This window comes from Epargyreus clarus, unplaced genomic scaffold (genome assembly GCF_041222505.1).
Source record: "Epargyreus clarus isolate Ecla_fem2 unplaced genomic scaffold, WU_Ecla_fem_2.2 ptg000022l, whole genome shotgun sequence".
Taxonomy (NCBI): domain Eukaryota; kingdom Metazoa; phylum Arthropoda; class Insecta; order Lepidoptera; family Hesperiidae; genus Epargyreus; species Epargyreus clarus.
This window is the reverse complement of record NW_027332229.1, coordinates 2,202,056-2,223,625: the sequence shown is the minus strand read 5'-3', so window position 1 is coordinate 2,223,625 and position 21,570 is coordinate 2,202,056. Positions and strand designations below refer to the sequence as shown.

The 21,570-nt window shown below is 42.3% G+C and overlaps 2 protein-coding genes across 2 annotated transcripts in view; one reads left to right on the top strand and one right to left on the bottom strand.

The window, feature by feature from the left end:
- Window positions 1-6,581: 6,581 nt before the first annotated feature.
- On the bottom strand, window positions 6,582-11,837 carry LOC140751216 (uncharacterized). The gene is made up of 4 exons (XM_073085079.1): window positions 11,652-11,837; window positions 9,795-9,954; window positions 8,510-9,115; window positions 6,582-7,233 (listed from the first exon to the last, which is right to left on the bottom strand). The coding sequence occupies exons 2-4, from the start codon at window positions 9,950-9,952 to the stop codon at window positions 6,582-6,584; spliced, it is 1,416 nt and encodes a 471-aa protein (XP_072941180.1). The 5' UTR covers window positions 9,953-9,954; window positions 11,652-11,837.
- Window positions 11,838-12,138: 301 nt separating this feature from the next.
- Cog7 (conserved oligomeric Golgi complex subunit 7) overlaps window positions 12,139-21,570 on the top strand; it is a 29,474-nt gene continuing 20,042 nt past the window's right edge. Inside the window, exons 1-7 of the mRNA XM_073085078.1 lie at window positions 12,139-12,264; window positions 12,352-12,438; window positions 12,981-13,061; window positions 13,986-14,159; window positions 14,801-14,947; window positions 17,311-17,428; window positions 19,031-19,161. Coding sequence (XP_072941179.1) covers window positions 12,262-12,264; window positions 12,352-12,438; window positions 12,981-13,061; window positions 13,986-14,159; window positions 14,801-14,947; window positions 17,311-17,428; window positions 19,031-19,161 — 741 coding nt within the window. The 5' untranslated portion in view covers window positions 12,139-12,261. The remainder of the gene's footprint in view (window positions 12,265-12,351; window positions 12,439-12,980; window positions 13,062-13,985; window positions 14,160-14,800; window positions 14,948-17,310; window positions 17,429-19,030; window positions 19,162-21,570) is intronic.

The following is a 21,570-nucleotide window of genomic DNA, read 5'->3' as shown; positions in this document are numbered from 1 at the left end:
ATGGCGTCGGGTATCTTTTCAAGGTTTTCCCCTCGTCAACAAAAAAAAAAAAAGGTTATACATTTATCCTCCCACTATAGTTTATTGGCGATCATTATTTTCTATTATTGTTTTATATTCTTGTAGTATATTGTAATATTAGCATTTTAATAATGTATCTATTGAAAATGTTAAATATCTGAGTCTTAAATAAGTGCCCTTAATAACAGATATAAAAAAGAAATTGCACAGTGCTGGCAGCTCGCTCAATGCCACGTCGCTAGCACAACGACGGCCGTCGCTTTCAACGCTCTTAAAAATATACACGACTTCTAGCGTTCTTTTCTAGGGCTACGTTGACCTTTGCAAAAATCTAGGAGAAAGCATCATGGAAAAATACTATTAATAATGGTCTAAATGCGAGTTAAACTTGCTCATGGAGGTTTCCGTGCCATTAAGTTTTTAACACGCTTTTTTCATTTATTTTTTACTAGCTGACCCGGGAACCTTTGTACCGCCTCAAAATCTATTTATTAAATATATTTCATATAAAATATAGCCTATGTTACTCGTGAATAATGTAGCTTTCTAATGGTGAAAGAATTTTTAAAATCGGTTCAGTAGTTTTTGAGCCTGTTCATTACATTCAAACAAACAAACAAACAAAGTTTTCCTCTTTATAATATTAGTATACATTATTAGTATTTGTTATCATAGCAGCCTTAGAAATAAATGCATCGTGAAAATTGAATTGCCTAGCTATTACGGTTTAATAGTTATAGCGAAAAACGCAGAAAAGTAGCGGATTCTTGTATGGTGACCCCTTTTTTAAGTTTTTTTTTTATTTTCAGTATTATTATATGTAGCTATTATTTGAAGGTGGTTGAACCCTTTGTGGTTCGACTCCGGCGGCACCACCGCCACACCTATTTCTACCTAATAACAGCAGTATTAGGCGCTGCCGTGTTCCGGTTTGAAGGGTGTGGTAAGGGAGACAGACTTTTCCGAGGCGTTCCAGCTTAATCCTCAGGGGTAGCGGCGCATCTTTGGCCGACCTCAGGTAGCAATATCTAATCCTATCTGGTTGATTACAGATGTCCATGGGCGGCAGTAGCCACTTACCATCAGGTGGACTGCATGCTAGCCTGCTACTCTTATAATATTAAAAAAAAAGTTGTTATAGCAGCCACCGTTACACAATGTCTGCAAAAATTTAAAGTGTCTAAGTGGTGTCTAACTATTACGGCTCAAGAGATAGAGCCCTGTGACAGATGGATAGAATGCGGAGGCTTAGTAATAGGGTTCCGTTTTTACCCTTTGGGTACGAAACTCTAAAAACTATTAAAATCATTTTACGCCTTACACCCGAACGCAAAAAATAGTTAAAACATATCCTTGAATTCACATTTCAGAAGGCCAAACAACACTTAGAATCTGAGAGTAGAAGAGATTTCTGGTGTGGGTAGGGATGGAAGTGAATATAAATACCGATATTTATGTCGAACATCAATAAATCGATATTCCGATAATCGAAAATTAAATGCGTTATATCGATAATTCAAATTATTCAGGTAAATCGGTTTGGATTAAATGATTAAAGTAAATCTCAACAAGCATAGTTGTTGAGTGAGTAAAGTAAAATAAAAAAAACTTGTAATTAACAAACGTTGAACCAAACATCATCATGTATTTTGCAAACCTCATGCAGGTAGAACACACTGTCCCTGTAGTTACGGGACCAGAATAGGGCTACCGTATCTTCTGCCTGTCGTAAGAGGCGACTAAAAGGGGCTTCCGCCCACGAACCGCCCGGCCAGCGGCCTCGGGAAGGACGACGGTACGTGTGGTTGCATACCGTCGTACGCACCAGATCGTGTGGCGAGCGTCAAGCTCACCTGGGCGGAGCCCGACGGGGCAACGCGCTAAGAGGACTCCGGTTGCGTTCCTTTGGAGATCCCGGAGCCCTCTACACAGCGCAGAGGACGGCCACCGGGGGTTTTAGTGCGGTAAGAATCCCACATAACTCTGTGTCGCTCCCACGGCACCGGGTACCTCTTGAAAGTTTCCCCCTCGACAACAAAAAAAGGTACACACTGGACCATAGTATGTACCTACATAATATATGTGTTCTAGCAAATAAAGAATTTGAATTTGAGTCAAAATGATACACAACAGACGGTCCCATCGCCTTACTCGGTCAAAATCGTACAGTAGTATGACGTCACAAAGTACAGCGCGTGATTCAACAAACATATGTTTTGGAGCGTAAATTCTATTTAAAACTAAAGAAACAAGCCAAAATGCTAATTGTCTAAGTATAATTAGAAGCGTGTTGGTAATTACGCAGAGCATAAACCATATGTCACGAATATTTCTAGTGTCTGATTATTGGCTGGCTGGCTGCCTTTTATATATTACTGCTGGGCACGGTTCTACACAATTGAGGTGACCTGAAGCGTACTAGCACTGCTTCAATGTGTATTTGTGGAGTCATGTACGGGTTAGTGGTCAATCTTGTCGCAAGTTTTCAAATTGCCCATAATAAGGCCTCCCACAATATTTAAAAACTGCTATCCAGTAATAACAATAGAGATTGACGGCTTCATATGTTCCTATGTTCGGCATAGTTTAGTATGATATACGGTTACACTAAACGAGTGTTTAGCCTCTAGCGGTTACCCATCCAGCATTACAGACCGACTTTACGTCAATTTGGACCACTATTGTGTCTACAATCGTGGTAGGCTGCTCGCTTCTTTAATGTTAACGATTATAATTATATAATATAATATATCTTGATGTTAATTACACTAAAATTGAGCTCCCTTCGTTCGTATAAGCAACCTGGACATTTTGAGGTGTCATTGAATTAGGCAACCCTAGGCTGTGTTTCTTTTGCCCAATTGCGAAAACTGTATCACATTTTATAAGCGATATAACTACTTATTCATCTCAACAACTGCACTAATTGAAGGTGGTAGAACACATTGAACCGATTCTTCGATTCGGCGGCACCACCGCCACACCTATTTCTGCCTCATAACAGCAGTTTTATACGCTTCTGTGTTCCGGTTTGAAGGGTGTGGTAAGGGAGACATACTTTTCCGAGGCGTTCATGCTTAGCCCATGGGTACCGGCGTATCTGTGGCCGACCTTAGGTAGGAATATTTAATCCTATCTGGGGTTGATTATAGATGTCCATGAGCGGCAGTAGCCACTTACCATCAGGTGGACTGCATGCTCGTCTGCCACTCCTTTTCATTGCTTTATTATATAAAAAAGTAATTAAAATATACGACACGTTGTGGTTATATTTTTTGTCGAGTTTACATCTAAATCTTTATTGAAATCCACATATCGGCGCGTCTAGCGGAAAACATTGGCAGCTTTCCCTTACAGGTATCAGTTGTAGATTACCACGTCGTAGTAATGATGTACAGCAGCCACAGCAGACAAGACAGCGTGGCGTGGACAATTGGAAGCAATTCAATTATGACTATCAGTCATATGTAAGCCATAAATTATTCAAATTTATTACGTTGGATTATAATGACGTGATTCATATTATGATTCTTCTTGGAAACTTACCTGCGTACATTTTTTTTTGGCAATAATATCGACCGCTCCTACGATAATATTGTAACTGCAAAATTACAACTTTACAGGAGAGCGTTTCAAAGTTTCGAATATGCTTAAACGCGAATAAAATCTGCATTTATTCAGGTATCTATATGAAACTTGGTATATATATATTATTTTATACGCTTTATAACGTTATTTAAGTCGATAAAACACATTAAAATGAGGCAATTTATGCAATAAAAACGAAAAGGTACTTTTGTGGGTTACGATATTAGAGATACGTAGGAGGGGTCGATATTGGCGGAAGGTTTTGTATGCAGATTATTTTCAAAATTGAATTGAGAATTGTTCATGATTATTTTTATTAAACGTAATTTATTAATTAAAATGGATTTTATTTATAAATATAAATTAATTACCACTACTATACCATACTGAAATCATTATTTTATAGCACTCTGTGACCTAAACCCGCATTTTAGCCACGCTTTTCTGTGTCCAAAGTACCCGATTTTTACACTGTATTAATGTCAGTACACTACCCTCACAGTTGTAAAAAATTAATATCGCTATGAACGTTTCATACTTTTAAATGTCATTTGAAAATTAAAAGTGAGTAAGGATTATTTTGTTTAAAACAAAAATTATGTTAATATTTTATTTTGCATGTATTTATAAATATTTTTGCCATTTTGTATATTCTAAGCAATAGCATCAATGTAAGACTAACTGTTGAGCTGTATAGAATTTTATTGTTTGTTTTGACTGTTTATTTTCGCTACACACCAAAGTAGGACATATTTAAATTAGGAATCATTATCAAAATTAGCCATAATACTTATCTTAAAATACTAGATACAAATTACTAAATTTTCTAAATCAAGACTTCTTCACATCAAAGGAGATGTTTCAAAATGTATGGGCTCCCGGCCACCTTTTGTACACTATACTAAAAACTAAGAACACATGCAAAGAACAATTCGTAGGGGTTCATTTTCTTCAAATCATGTTTGTTTATTTGTTAAAAAACAATAATTTACGCTTAAACTTGCAACACAACAGTGGAAAAACATCATGGCGGTAGTGATTACCGTAATAATGTCATCTGTCATTCTATTTTAACTTACTATATACATATACTTTTTAATACATATTTACGCGAATGGGCGTATATAGATATATAAATATTGTATTGTATGTATTGAGAAACAATACCTATATTTGATAAACATTAATTATATTTACTTTCATAAATCTTGACTTAAAACAAACATAACAAAATATGTACTTCTATACCAATTTATTTTAGTTAAAACATTTAAGTGTTTAAATAAAACAACTTTAAGAACACATTTAGGTAATATTTTATTTATTCTTCATTTAGATACATTTTTTATTCATTTTCAATATCTTCCCTTCTCAATATTTTCATCCAATCATGTAGTAGGTTCTGTAATATCCTGTGACGAGCTCAGCCCAACATCAAACAATGGCCATAATGTGAGCGCAGCTACCTACGAGTACGGTTCGTTGCCCGGCGATGCAGTTGCAATAATAAATAAATAAAATAAATAAAAGGCAGTTGCAATAATAACTGATTATTTTGTCATCCCAAGAATGTCCTTGTCTTGCTATTGTAATTATCTAAAAAAGAGAAATGTAAAAAGATTAGCTCCTTTAGTTTAAAATTATTAACGATTATTTCACGATTAATACAACTAACTGATGTATATTTTACCTGATGATATTAAATCCTTGTCAACACAATCCATAGCGATCGCACGAAAATCACAAGAGTCCATAAAACATAAGCTGGGTAAACAAGTAAGGTAGAATCAGTCCAAAATCGTAAGCAGCACAGAGCAGAAACATATTCAGGATTGAAATGGAATCTTCTCATCAGTACATATTTATTTAACGTTTACATTGGATTCCACTATTATTTAATATGTATATATCCACTTTTACACATATCAAATTGACAACTTCTTCTTTTTTAATTTGACATGTCACTTACATCTATAAAACCAGATACTATTTAAAAGGTGGTTTTGTTATAATAATTATAAATAATTAATTAAATTCAGAAATAATGACGGGATACCCAAAACAAAAGCCAGGTTGTAAAGTACTAAGGTAACAATAACTTTACGACAAAATCAGCGAAATACAGAATTACCGACATCCAAAGAGTATAGTAACCTATGTGTGGGGTACACATAGGTTCCCTGACCGACATCGACAGTTTTGAAAACTTGACATTGACAGTATTCCGCCATATGTAATACTTTAATGAGGAATGCTTTTTTTAAATATTTTTAAACGGGAATACTTTAGATTATCAAAACATATGTGTACTTTTCTTCAATTATACAAATTATTCGTGTTTTTTAGATATAATGTACATAAGATGGCCGAAAATGAAACATCTCCTTTCAATGGTTTTGTTTATGTCACATTTGTATTGGTTTTTTACTTAAATTGGTTTTAAACTTAAAAATAGGCTACTTTGGCCACGCGTATCGTAATGTACTATTTGTAATTCATGCCCGACATTCGTTGACTAAACATAATTTAGGTAAGAAGTTGTGTTGCTAAACACCTATAAACAAAATTTATAGAATGAATTACTTCATTGTTCCTTTATTTAAATGATTTATTTTATTGTTAAATTTCCAAATGTGTGGCACTTTTAGGGGCTATGACAACCATAGACCCCGCAAAAGGACAAGACACGGCACCACACAATTTTAAACCATACTATGGAGCTCATTTTACTTACTAAGGGCCATTTTGACAATTTATTTACACGGTAACGATAAAAAAGGCTTTCTACACACAACCCCACACTAGAATTCCCTGTCGGGGGTACCACGGACACACACAGACGCATACATGAATACCCAGACCCCGTAACAGATATTTAAACTCATCATTTAGATATGTCTCATCTGTCTGGCTGGGATCGAACCTGGGACCTTTTTCGCATCAGACCGCGTGACAGCTCTGCTACGCCATCGTCACAAATAAAACAATTTATACAGTGCATTATATTTATTAATCAACTTCAATCTATTCTGGATATTCTTTAACCGTGCACGATTCGTGAGGTGCGGTGGATGACTCGCTTTGCTCTGCCGGTCATCACTACTTTCAAACCTGATACGATTGACCATTTTCTGTCGTTTCGGCGTCAGCCTCACTAGCGACACCTCGTGGAACGACTTCCCACACCTCTGACACTCCGGCTTCGCTATCAAATTGCACAATTTTCCCACCGTCGTGTACTCGAGCTTCTTTTTATTCTTCATCGAGAAGGTACAAGTGTCGCACATATGAATCGTCTTAGTGCCAATGGTCAGACACTTTTCCTCATGTGCCAACTTTTTTCTCTTGCTTGTGCAACCCATTTTGCAGATGGAGCAGTGATGTTTGTATGCCGACTCTTCTTTCTCTGTACTTAAACTTTTTTCAGTTACCCCTCTATATTTCTTACCGGGACTATAATCTTCATCACTTAAACCTTTTTTCTTGTTTGTTTTAAACTTGTGTGATGCTTTGGTTGCATGCGTTTGAATTGTAAATTGTCTTTTGTAGTCTCGCCTTATCCGTCTGTTTGTGATAGCCTTGGATAGGTCCAAATGTATCAGTTCGTGGACTATTACTCCATATCTGTAAGAAACATATAATAATAATAGAAAAGATAATTTGTTAAACATTTAACTGATCTACTTATCCTTACTCCTTACTAATATTATAAATCCGAAAGTAGCTCTGTCTGTCTGTCTGTCTGTATGTCTCTGCTTCACGCCTAAACCACTGAACCGATTTTAATGAAAAAGATAGTCTGAGACCCGAGAACGGACATAGGATAGTTTTTATCCCGGAAATTTCACGGGAACTAGGGATGGCGACCTAAGATAGATTAATCGGAGAATCGATCTTTTGGACCAAAAAGTCGATTATTTTAATCGATATTAGTAAGGATTGAATCGTAAACTGTGCATTTGATCAAGTGATCTTTAGCAAAGTTGTTGTCCATGAGCCCACGAAGGTTTCAGAGTTGGTACGACCAATTTTCGCCTGATGGCGCCAGTGTCATTCCAATGAAGGTACAAATTTTCAGTTTTATGTATGTTAGTATGTCATATTATTTTATTTTAAACGCGGGCGAAGCCGCGGGCAAAAACTAGTTCTGAATATAGCTTCGTTGCAAGAAGAGTGGCACAACCCTAAAATTCACTTGTCTGTTAAAGATACAATTTAATCCAAAATATTCCCTATTTTAATGTGTCCTAACAGTACTGTGGTTATATACATGACTAGCTGACCCGGCAAACTTTGTACCGCCTCAATATCTATTTATCAAATATATTTCATATAAAATATAGCCTATGTTACTCGTAGATAATGTAGCTTTCGAATGGTAAAAGAATTTTTAAAATCGGTCCAGTAGTTTTTGAGCCTATTCATTACAACCAAACAAACAAAGTTTTCCTGTTTATAATATTAGTATAGATTATCTTCAAATAAATACTGACTTACATAAATTCGCAATAACCATTTCACATGAAATAATATGTACGAAAATCCGTGAAAAATCTAATCCCAATAAAATTTTGTGAATCTGTATGGTTGAGACCAGCTTGAGAGATTCTCTTTTAGATCGATAGGTGTCACTGTAGTTAAGTTAATTTTTTTTAACAGGACTAAGCTTGCCTGGGCCCTCTATTAACACACTAGCTGACCCGGCAAACTTTGTACCACCTCAAAATCTATTTATCAAATAAACTTCATATAAAATATATCCTATGTTACTCGTGGATAATGTAGCTTTCGAATGGTGAAAGAATTTTTAAAATCGGTCCAGTAGTTTTTGAGCCTATTCATTACAATCAAACAAACAAAGTTTTCCTCTTTATAATATTAGTATAGATAAAACACTTACCTATTAGGAAATCTCTTGTAACAATGTTTACAGTGAAAAATTCCCGGCTTCATGAGTTCATCGAAATGTACACTACTGTATTCCCGTTCATATTCCCTTAAATTCCCATTACTTGGCCTTAATAAACTAATAGGGTCATCCAATACAGACATATCAGACGACGGTTCATTTTTCACTACAGTATTTCTTCTATTAACACTATTTTTCCTACATATATCTTTATTTATCTTTTCTGCTATATTCTTATCTTTTTGAGCCATCGTGAGCTCAAATTTCTCGACATCTACCTTGCAGCTTTTGACAAAATTCTCTAGAATACTCCCATTAGTCTCCACACCAAGTTCTATTTGTATTAATTTATCTATTGCATCATCTTTAGTAAGCTTATCACTGTCGAATTCCAGATTGTCCGTTTCAAACTGAATTCTCTCCGATATCTTACTTTGAGTATCAAATTCATGTTGTATATCCTTATGTTTTATGGATATGTGGTCATTTAAATGCTCCTCAGAAATACAGTACCATCCACACTCGGTACAATATCTCGGCTTTTGTTTTATCAGTGGAATTATAATGTGTTTGGAATTGTGGACTAGAATATCGTACCTGAAAAACAATGTTTTATTAAGTCACTTGTAGCTTGAGTAAGTTAATTGTAGTCAGACAGTTGGCTTATTGGATATACAGTTGACTTATTGGTGTAGTAAGTAGGATGTTTGACAAATAGCTGTTTTAGCCAAACAACTGCAGCATTTTTTAAATAGTAAAGTTTTAGTAGTAAGTATTTTTAGTAAAGTATTAATAGTAAAGTAGTAATTAGAGTACTGGGCAGTGACTAATTGGTCAAACATGATGCTTATTTGTCAAATAGTTAACTTATTAGTAAGACAGCTGGCATTTTGGTTTCATTTCTATCTAATTAGACAGAAAACCGGCATTTATATTAGACAACTGACTTATTGGAAGACAGCTGCTTTATTACAGCATAGTCAGCACATTTCACAAATTATTTATAATGGCTTATAGATGGCTTATTTCTCAGACATACGGCTTAAACTGCTTTATTTATCAACTAGTGCTTTTAGAAAACAGTTAAGTAATTCTTTAGAAATATTTCACAAATTATCTATTTGCCATTATTTGTCAAATATATCTCCAAATAATTACTCATAGATTATTTGTCAATAACTCTAAAGAATTACTAAATACAGTTGACTTATATCAACAAATTCGTATAGGAAAATAAAAATGCTCATAGCAATTAGTTATCAGTGTAATAACTCACCTATTTTCAAACTTCTTTTCGCAAAACTCACACGCCTGTATACTAAACCTCCTTAACTCCTTGATGGTCAATCTGCGACCTGATACCTTGGGGACTAATTTAATAGGAATATCATCTAGATCACTACTGGTAGCAGATTTCTTTCGAGATCCTTTCATAGCTGGAAAGTAACAATTGTTATGTTAATGGCTAGTATTTTAGGATTTTTTGTATCATATACTTAAGGTGATGGCCTAGTGGTTAAGAAACTCAGTGTCTTGATCGAGGGGTCCGAGGTTCAAATCCCAGGCACACATCTCTGATTTTAAAAGTTATCTTGCTTCAAAGGTATGTGAAGTCCACCAATACACACTTGGCCAGCGCGGTAGACTAGAGTCTAATCCTTCCAATGATGAGAGGAGACCCGTGCCTAGAAGTGGGGCAGTAATGGGTTAATGATGATGATAATTAGAGGTGGTACAACCCTTTGTGGTTCACTTCCAATTCTCCCATTTGTATTTTATAACGGCAGTGTTAAGTGCTGCAGTGTTGCTTTGAAGGGTTTAAGAGTGACATACTTAACACTTCCAATTTAGTGCTTAGGTGTCTGTGGCCATACCTTGTCCTTGTAGTATCGGGACCAGAATAGGGCTACGGTATCCTCTGCCTGTCGTAAGAGGCGACTAAAAGGGGGCTTCCAGGGTTGCCGGCGGCAAGAGTGGGAGCTCGAACCGTCCGGCAAGCAACCCCGGGAAGGACGGGAAGACTGTGTGTGGTCGCATACAAAGAAAAAAGAAAAGGTATCTGTGGCCAACCATTTCTTTTTTTGATATCGAGAGACTACAGGGACAAGTCTGTGGCCAACCTAGCAGGACTAATTAATGTAGGGTTGATTACACATAGCCATGGGCAGCAGCCTTACCATTAGATGGACTGTAAGCTTTTTGCTACTCCATTATTATATAACAAAACAGTCTGAAACCGACTAATACTGTTTCAATTAGACTCCCTTCCTATCTAAATAGGTGTGGTGGTGGTGTTGCTCGAGTCGAACCGCAAAAGGTTCTACCACCTTCTAACATTCAAAAACTATTATATTGTGGTATGAAGGCAACGTAATTCCAAGTCACACTTTATGAACATTCAAAGTAGCTGTGAGTTACCATATTTAAGCTGATATGGAGTTGTAGATATATTATAAAAGGGTCGAGTGCTGTGTTTCAGTTTGAAGGGTGTGGTAAGGATTTTACAGATGATAGTTTAGCCTTCAGTGATTGATGTATATCTAGCTAACCTCAGGTAAAATTACAACTACTACTTAGGAATTATTATTGTTTTCATGGGGGGATGATTATTATTTTCATGAACAATGATCTATTTTTCTTATAAGACTAAAGTAGGGAGCATGCAGTCCACGTAGTATAGTCCACGTAAAACTGCTAGTCCGCTCTGAATATAGAAAAGAATCGCGTCACCATAGCAAATTGTATGACTACACCTGCTCGCAACAGCTTCAGAACGGACTGGGAGTTTGGCGCGCAATATACCACCCATGGATATCTGTAACTCCCACTGATGGGAATCTGTTTCTAATTTATATAGAGCACTGGTTTTACTTGATAGTAATCACAGGTGCGTTACCACTGAGAACTAAGATGATTGCCTCATGTGAAAGTCAGTCTACTAAAAGGCAAGATCTGCTTCACAACCTCGCAGGGGGTCATGTCTTAACTATTACTAACTTTGAAGTAATAAATCTATGAAGCTATTGAAAAACCGTCATAGAACATACGATTTGATTTTGGAATTCTAAATCTAATGTTTTTTTTATGCAAATTGCGTTTTAGTGTATAACACATACGTTCGTTTAAACCTTACCTTAAATATCAATTAAATCATGGAATAAGATAAATGTGATGTCCACGTATCGATAAACTTACATAATATAATAATACTATACATATTCATTCATAGTAACTCTGATAAATAAATAATTTAAGTTAAATTACGGTTTATTTTCTTCTACGTTGACAATTAATCATACATTTTATTTGAATAAAAATGTCACTGTCAAATTGAAGGTCCAAGTTATTTTCGTTTTTAAGTGAAATGCAGACATAGGATTCATTCATTTTAAGAAGTTTTGTCGAACGATTGGCCTGTGTATTTTTATGTATAAATACATATATCAAATAATATTTAACACATATAGCGAGTATATGTTCACCATAAACGCTATGTAAATAAAAATTGATATGATAAATACATTTAGTTTTAAATGGCTGTACCTTTATTAAAATTTTGTACTAAATGAATATGTCATTATGAAAAGTGAACAAGTGACAGCACACGTCATTGACCGCACGTCAACACTCAAATAAAGTAAACATTTAGAAGCAAAAGGAATTTATAATTTTATATTGAAAACAATAAATCAATATTAATAGAAATACGTGCTTAAGAATATTATTTGTGTTAATATTGAAATATGGTAAGAGAAAAATAAAAATATTTCACATTCTTTAATAATTTGGTTCTCACTTAATCTGGTGTTTATCTTAATATTAATTACTTTTAGGACTTAAAGACATTTGCAGAGAATGATTTTGACCCGAAGCAGTGGATCAATAGAGCTTGGAACACAAGTGGAAATCAGGAGAAGGAGGTAAATAAATAAATGCAAGTTTATTGAATCTGTTGAAATATTTTTGTAAGTATTATTTCATTATACTTAGTGTTCCGATTTCGGACGTATCTATTTCTGCCTTCCGTTAAAGACCATTGAAGTTGATAAAGACCTTTGTGGTTTAACTATGGTGGTACCACTGCTACATCTATTTCACCTAATAACAGTAGTGTTAAGTGCTGCTGTGTATTGGTTTGAAGGGTGTGATAAGGGAGACATAGGTATCTGGTGCGTTCCAGCTTAGGCCTCAGGGGTAGCGCCGGATCTGTGGCCGACCTTAGGTAGGAATATCTAATCATATCTGGGGTTGATTACGGATGTCCATGGGCGGCAGTAGCCACTTACTATGGACTGCATGCTCGTCTGCTACTCCTATATTTAAAAAAAGCATATAATAATATAAGTTTATTAACAATACTGAATTTATAATGCAAATATCTAATAGCAGTGTTCTCAAAAAATTGTAATATATTTTTTATTTTATTTCTTTTGAAATTCTCTTAAGTGATTTGGTGTTTCAGGTGTTTGTAGCCAACACAGTTGCAAGACTACAGCTGTACATGAAGCAACTTAGTAATTCTTTGGATGAAACCACCACTCAGGTATGCTATGAATTCTTCAATTTTTTCATTTTTTGTTTCTTCATTTTTTTACTTTAAGTTTATTCTGTTATTATAATGGTCTTTATTTTATTTTATGATTAAATAGTTTGATTTTTAACCGACTTCACAAAGGAGGTGGTTATTATTATTAATTAGTGTAAATGGTAAATATAATGCCATTCTAATTAATTATATAAATAAATAAATTGTTTCAATTAAGTTGGTTGATAAAAATAGTTATTACATAATGTACATTGCATGTACATGTACACACATTTTCATACCCATGTAAACACATAAGCACTCATGCACACACACACACATAATTGCTTGTGAAGCATCATATTATTATGCACATACGCTATACACACAGGCTCGGTTCACATGCAGCCACTACACACTCACACATGCATGTATGATGCATGCACAAGTATGCCCACACACCCACACATGCACACATTATTATTGCCGAATTGTATTATATGAAACACCATAAGAGCACATTTTTCAGATTGTAACACTTCTTGTTCTCACATTTTCTGTTCCTTCTTCACTATTTGTTAGATAAATGCTTTTTTTGTATAGTCTGTGCCAAACTGCTAGTCTGCTCTGAAGTTGTTAAGCGCAGGTGTAGACAGAGAGCCAATGAGGTCGAATACCACTTCAAGTATATACCCGTGTGCGAGAGCGGGTAGCGGCAGGTGCCGGGGAGTACCGCGCTGTATTCGTCCCGCGGGTATCTAAAATTTACTGTTGCAAAGCGACTCATTTCTAAATTCAGAGAAGACTAGCAGATTGGCTTGGACTATACTAGGTTAACTCTGCGACCCCCGTTAAAATGCTTTCCAACCTCCCTAAAGCTACGACCCAATCTTTGAAAAGCTTTTTAAATCAATAATTTACTTTTTCACATTTTTCGTATAGATAGTAACATCAGTACCTCGTATCCTGCAAGACGCGTCCACACTCCAAGTGGATAGTGCGTTGCTGCAGCAGAAACTCTTCGCCTTAGAGCAGCAGGTCCAGGGGGTACAGCAGCAGACCGGACACTCGATTGAGAGCCTCCAACGGATTGATCAGCTCAAGAGTAGACTGGAGGTAAGTAGGGGATCTCTATTGTTTATTTATTTATTTATTATTTATTTATGCACACGCAATACAGATATGAGAAAAAACTAAGACATATAGTTTATTCTCGTTTTTTATTTATTTCATCATCATTCTCAACGCATTATCGTCCCACTGCTGGGCACGGGTCTCCTCTCAGAATGAGAACGATTAGGCCATAGTCCACCGCTGACCAAGTGCATATTGGTAGACTTCACATACTTTTGAAAACTTTTTTTTAAGTTTTCTCACATATGCAGGACTCTCAGGACTTCACCGTTTGAGTAAGTGATAATTAATTTCAAAATACGCACATAACTTTGAAAAATATGGCGTGCCTGGGATTGGAACCTCGGACCCTTCGATCACGAGGCTGGGTTTCTTAAACACTGGACTATCACTGCTGGTAGGCCGCGCCAAACTGCTAGTCCGCTCTGAATATAGAAACGAGTCGCGTCGAATAGCAAATTATAGATATTAGCGGGACGAAGACAGCGTCCGCGGGTACATAGCTGCATTAGTGTGCCCTTACGTTGCTACGGAATATATGCTTGTAGTTGTGTGCAACCACTTCAGAGCGGACTAGCAGTTTGGCGCGGACTATAACATAAGGAAATATAATTCCCTTCAAGAATGCAGCCTCAGCGCTCCGTGAAGCTGACAAGTGGGCGGCGCTGGCGACGTCGCTGGAGGATGTACTGGACACCGGTGTGTCCACGCAGCCGGAGAAGCTCGCGGAGTTGGCTGAGCAGGTCACCGCTATGACGGCCAGTCTTGAGGTATGTTGAGTAACACGAGGTAAGATGTGTAGTCAAACTATCATCATCATCATCATCATCATCAACCTAGACTTCACATAACTTTGAGATTTTTGTTTTATAAATCTCTCAGGTATGCAGGTTTCCTCACGATGTTTTCCTTCACCGTTTAGCAAGTGATAATTATTCTAATTCGCACATAACTTCGAAAAATTAGAGGTGCGTGCCTGGGGTTAGAACCTCGGACCCCTCGATCGAGAGGCCGAGTTTCTTAACCACTAGGCTATCACTGCTATCAAAACTATTACTACCTAGAAACTCACTAACTAGAAACCAAAATTACACTGAAACTAATTATTTATCGGGGAATAACTCTATAACACAGTTGTAATTTTGTAAAATTAAATCAAATTTTTTAGACTGGGGACCTCCATCATTCCACTTTCCACCCCTAGCTTCCATTCCGCATTGAACTTTCCACTTTGGACCCCTATTAAACTTTCCTCGCCGGGCCTCCATTCAACTTTCCACTCTGGCCCCCCATTCAACTTTCCACTCTGGCCCCATTCAACTTTCCACTCTGGCCCCCCATTCAACTTTCCACTCTGGCCCCCCATTCAACTTTCCACTCTGTCCCCCCCATTCAACTTTCCACTCTGGCCCCCCATTCAACTTTCCACTCTGGCCCCCCCATTCAACTTTCCACTCTGGCCCCCCATTCAACTTTCCACTCTGGCCCCCCATTCAACTTTCCACTCTGTCCCCCCCATTCAACTTTCCACTCTGGCCCCCCATTCAACTTTCCACTCTGGCCCCCCATTCAACTTTCCACTCTGGACCTCCATTCAACATCCACTCTGGACCTCCATTCAACTCTCCACTCTGGACATCCGTTCAACTTTCCACTCTGGACCTTCATTCAACTTTCCACTCTGGACCTCCATTCAACATCCACTCTGGACCTCCATTCAACATCCACTCTGGACCTTCATTCAACATCCACTCTGGACCTCCATTCAACATCCACTCTGGACCTTCATTCAACATCCACTCTGGACCTCCATTCAACATCCACTCTGGACCTCCATTCAACATCCACTCTGGACCTCCATTCAACTCTCCACTCTGGACATCCGTTCAACTTTCCACTCTGGACCTTCATTCAACTTTCCACTCTGGACCTCCATTCAACATCCACTCTGGACCTCCATTCAATATCCACTCTGGACCTCCATTCAACTCTCCACTCTGGACATCCGTTCAACTTTCCACTCTGGACCTTCATTCAACTTTCCACTCTGGACCTCCATTCAACATCCACTCTGGACCTCCATTCAACATCCACTCTGGACCTCCATTCAACTCTCCACTCTGGACATCCGTTCAACTTTCCACTCTGGACCTTCATTCAACTTTCCACTCTGGACCTCCATTCAACATCCACTCTGGACCTCCATTCAACTCTCCACTCTGGACATCCGTTCAACTTTCCACTCTGGACCTTCATTCAACTTTCCACTCTGGACCTTCATTCAACATCCACTCTGGACCTCCATTCAACATCCACTCTGGACCTCCATTCAACTCTCCACTCTGGACCTTCATTCAACTTTCCACTCTGGACCTTCATTCAACATCCACTCTGGACCTCCATTCAACATCCACTCTGGACCTCCATTCAACTCTCCACTCTGGACATCCGTTCAACTTTCCACTCTGGACCTTCATTCAACTTTCCACTCTGGACCTCCATTCAACATCCACTCTGGACCTCTGAATGTTGAATAACATTGAATGGAGGATTCAACTTTCCACTCTGGCCCCCCATTCAACTTTCCACTCTGGCCCCCCATTGAACTTTCCTCACCGGGGCTCATTCAACATTTCCATCCCGAGCCTCCATTCAACTTTCCGAGTCTCCGACGACCTTAGTCCGCTACTGGGTATAGGAACGAGATATTCCAACCTAGTCTTCAGGTACTTCAGGCCTTGAGAATACGGAGAGGATATGACTATTTCATTATAATGTGTCATTGAGGCTTCACCCTTATTCAACATTGTTCAAAACTCTTATCGGGCTATCTTGTAAACGCGACTTTTCTTTTTTTTTTAAACCTATTCTTCGAGTACGGTAAATTTTTCAGGATAACCAGGATACCTTTTCTGAATCCCTAACAATGTGTGTACAAAATTTCATGACAATCGGTCGTGTAGTTAAGGCGTGAAAGTGTAACAAACAAGCAAACAAACAAACTCTCATTCGCATCTATAATACTATTCGTTTATCGTTTCGGATGTATGTTTTCGGATATCAGACGGTTTTGGATACGGTTACGGAGTTTATAACATACCTGATTTTATTGAGAGTACCAGTAATCCATCAGGTATTAGTGGACGCGCCGGACTATGAAACGAAGAGGGTTCAACTGGAGACGCTGTACAACAGACTGGAGGCCGCCATCAGCCCGCCATTGATAGAAGCACTCACGCAAATGGACGCCGGTAAGTAGTGATGGAAACGTCATCATGTATTTAGTGGTATTTTTAATTGTTTTTTTATATATAGTTATAACTAACGATAAGGCAGACGGGCCACGAGGTGGAAAGCTGTCACCGTCGCCTATGAACATTTGCAACACCAGAGGAGTCGCCAATGCATCGCCGGCTTTGAAGGAAAACTCTTTTTGCACCCCTCTTGAAGAACCCCATGTCATAGCGTTAAGGTAGTACTTCAGGAGGAGTACATTCCACATTTTGCACGTACGCGACATAAATTACCGTTCAAACCGAACCGTGGAGGTCCGCCACGGGTCCAGTTGATGTGGATGAAACTTCATCCTTCGGCGAGTGGTGCGATGAAGGAAGGGTGACGAAGGCACCAGATCAAACAGTTCCTCAGAAAACTCACCATTGTAAAGCCGGTAGAACACTTCTAATCTATTACAATGTAGTACGTATCCTGGCGACCAGATTGAGCTATTATATTCAAGGAGGCTTCTAATCAGACCATTGTATAAAGGTATTATGACCTGTGAATCTTTAAAAATGTTGGTTTGTCTTATTACAAATCCAGACAATTTGCTTTTTTAACTACGGTATCTATGTGAGTTCTGAAATCTAAAAAACTATCTAATATAACTTCTAAATCTCTAATCTCATTAACTTCAGTTAGAAGAATATTCTCTAAAAATGTATATTGTTGATGTTGAGACGTTCCCCTTTTTTAATAAATTTTATATGATAGCATTTCTCAACATTTGATTTCATTGTATTATTAGAGATCCATAGTTGTACTTGATTTATTTCATTTTATAATATTTTAACATCTTCTTCGGTCTTAATTCTTTTATACAACTTCAAATCCTCTGCATACATTTTAAAAGGATATAACAGTTTTTTGCCAAATCATATAATAATGAAGAACAGAGGTCTCATGTGCGAACCTTGAGTTACACGAGTAGGTATTATTTTGCTTCTCGAGATATAACCACTAATCATTGCTAACTGAGACTTCTTTATTTCTTTCTGTTTTGTAGATATGACTTACACCACTGAAACAATGAGCCATGAATTCCTAATTTGAGTTTTTTTTTAAGTAGAATACAATGGTTTTGAAGGTGGTAGAACCCTTTGTGGTTCGACTCCGGCGGCACCACCGCCACACCTATTTCTACCTAATAACAGCAGTGTTAGGCGCTGCTCTGTTCCGGTTTGAAGGGTGTGGTAAGGGAGACAGACTTTTCCGAGGCGTTCCAGCTTAGTCCTCAGGGGTAGCGGCGCATCTGTGGCCGACCTTAGGTGGGAATATCTAATCCTATCTGGGGTTGATTACAGCAGTAGCCACTTACCATCAGGTGGACTGCATGCTCGTCTGCAACTCCTATATTATAAAAAAAAAAAATGGTCAATTAAATCAAAGGCTTTACTAAAATCTGTTTACACAGAATATCGTATTAACAAAACCTATCAAATTAGACGCAGTAGACTTTTTAGGTAAGAAATCGTGTTGTTGGTGAAATTTGTTGATATGTGAGAAGAAATTGTAGTCGCACGGAGGTTAACGTACGGTGTGCTACATGTGTGTGTCTATTGTGTTGTCTCCAGAGCGTACGTCCCCGTACGTGAGCGTGCTACGCGGCATGTCCCGTGGCGTGACCGCGTGCCGCTGCTGGCGGAGAGCCGCCGCCGCGCGCGCCGCGCCCGCCTGGCGCCGCGCCGCCGCCGCCGCGCCCGCGCTCGCGCCGCACCACCGCCAGCAGGTACCCCACACTGCACCGCGACACACCACACTACACACCGCGCCCGCCTGGCGCCGCGCCGCACCACCGCCAGCAGGTACCCCACACTGCACCGCGACACACCACACTACACACCGCGCCCGCCTGGCGCCGCGCCGCCGCCGCCGCGCCCGCGCTCGCGCCGCACCACCGCCAGCAGGTACCCCACACTGCACCGCGACACACCACACTACACACCGCGCCCGCCTGGCGCCGCGCCGCACCACCGCCAGCAGGTACCCCACACTGCACCGCGACACACCACACTACACACCGCGCCCGCCTGGCGCCGCGCCGCCGCCGCCGCGCCCGCGCTCGCGCCGCACCACCGCCAGCAGGTACCCCACACTGCACCGCGACACACCACACTACACACCGCGCCCGCCTGGCGCCGCGCCGCACCACCGCCAGCAGGTACCCCACACTGCACCGCGACACACCACACTACACACCGCGCCCGCCTGGCGCCGCGCCGCACCACCGCCAGCAGGTACCCCACACTGCACCGCGACACACCACACTACACACCGCGCCCGCCTGGCGCCGCGCCGCCGCCGCCGCGCCCGCGCTCGCGCCGCACCACCGCCAGCAGGTACCCCACACTGCACCGCGACACACCACACTACACACCGCGCCCGCCTGGCGCCGCGCCGCACCACCGCCAGCAGGTACCCCACACTGCACCGCGACACACCACACTACACACCGCGCCCGCCTGGCGCCGCGCCGCACCACCGCCAGCAGGTACCCCACACTGCACCGCGACACACCACACTACACACCGCGCCCGCCTGGCGCCGCGCCGCCGCCGCCGCGCCCGCGCTCGCGCCGCACCACCGCCAGCAGGTACCCCACACTGCACCGCGACACACCACACTACACACCGCGCCCGCCTGGCGCCGCGCCGCCGCCGCCGCGCCCGCGCTCGCGCCGCACCACCGCCAGCAGGTACCCCACACTGCACCGCGACACACCACACTACACACCGCGCCCGCCTGGCGCCGCGCCGCCGCCGCCGCGCCCGCGCTCGCGCCGCACCACCGCCAGCAGGTACCCCACACTGCACCGCGACACACCACACTACACACCGCGCCCGCCTGGCGCCGCGCCGCCGCCGCCGCGCCCGCGCTCGCGCCGCACCACCGCCAGCAGGTACCCCACACTGCACCGCGACACACCACACTACACACCGCGCCCGCCTGGCGCCGCGCCGCCGCCGCCGCGCCCGCGCTCGCGCCGCACCACCGCCAGCAGGTACCCCACACTGCACCGCGACACACCACACTACACACCGCGCCCGCCTGGCGCCGCGCCGCACCACCGCCAGCAGGTACCCCACACTGCACCGCGACACACCACACTACACACCGCGCCCGCCTGGCGCCGCGCCGCCGCCGCCGCGCCCGCGCTCGCGCCGCACCACCGCCAGCAGGTACCCCACACTGCACCGCGACACACCACACTACACACCGCGCCCGCCTGGCGCCGCGCCGCCGCCGCCGCGCCCGCGCTCGCGCCGCACCACCGCCAGCAGGTACCCCACACTGCACCGCGACACACCACACTACACACCGCGCCCGCCTGGCGCCGCGCCGCCGCCGCCGCGCCCGCGCTCGCGCCGCACCACCGCCAGCAGGTACCCCACACTGCACCGCGACACACCACACTACACACCGCGCCCGCCTGGCGCCGCGCCGCACCACCGCCAGCAGGTACCCCACACTGCACCGCGACACACCACACTACACACCGCGCCCGCCTGGCGCCGCGCCGCCGCCGCCGCGCCCGCGCTCGCGCCGCACCACCGCCAGCAGGTACCCCACACTGCACCGCGACACACCGCGCCCGCCTGGCGCCGCGCCGCACCACCGCCAGCAGGTACCCCACACTGCACCGCGACACACCACACTACACACCGCGCCCGCCTGGCGCCGCGCCGCCGCCGCCGCGCCCGCGCTCGCGCCGCACCACCGCCAGCAGGTACCCCACACTGCACCGCGACACACCACACTACACACCGCGCCCGCCTGGCGCCGCGCCGCCGCCGCCGCGCCCGCGCTCGCGCCGCACCACCGCCAGCAGGTACCCCACACTGCACCGCGACACACCACACTACACACCGCGCCCGCCTGGCGCCGCGCCGCCGCCGCCGCGCCCGCGCTCGCGCCGCACCACCGCCAGCAGGTACCCCACACTGCACCGCGACACACCACACTACACACCGCGCCCGCCTGGCGCCGCGCCGCCGCCGCCGCGCCCGCGCTCGCGCCGCACCACCGCCAGCAGGTACCCCACACTGCACCGCGACACACCACACTACACACCGCGCCCGCCTGGCGCCGCGCCGCCGCCGCCGCGCCCGCGCTC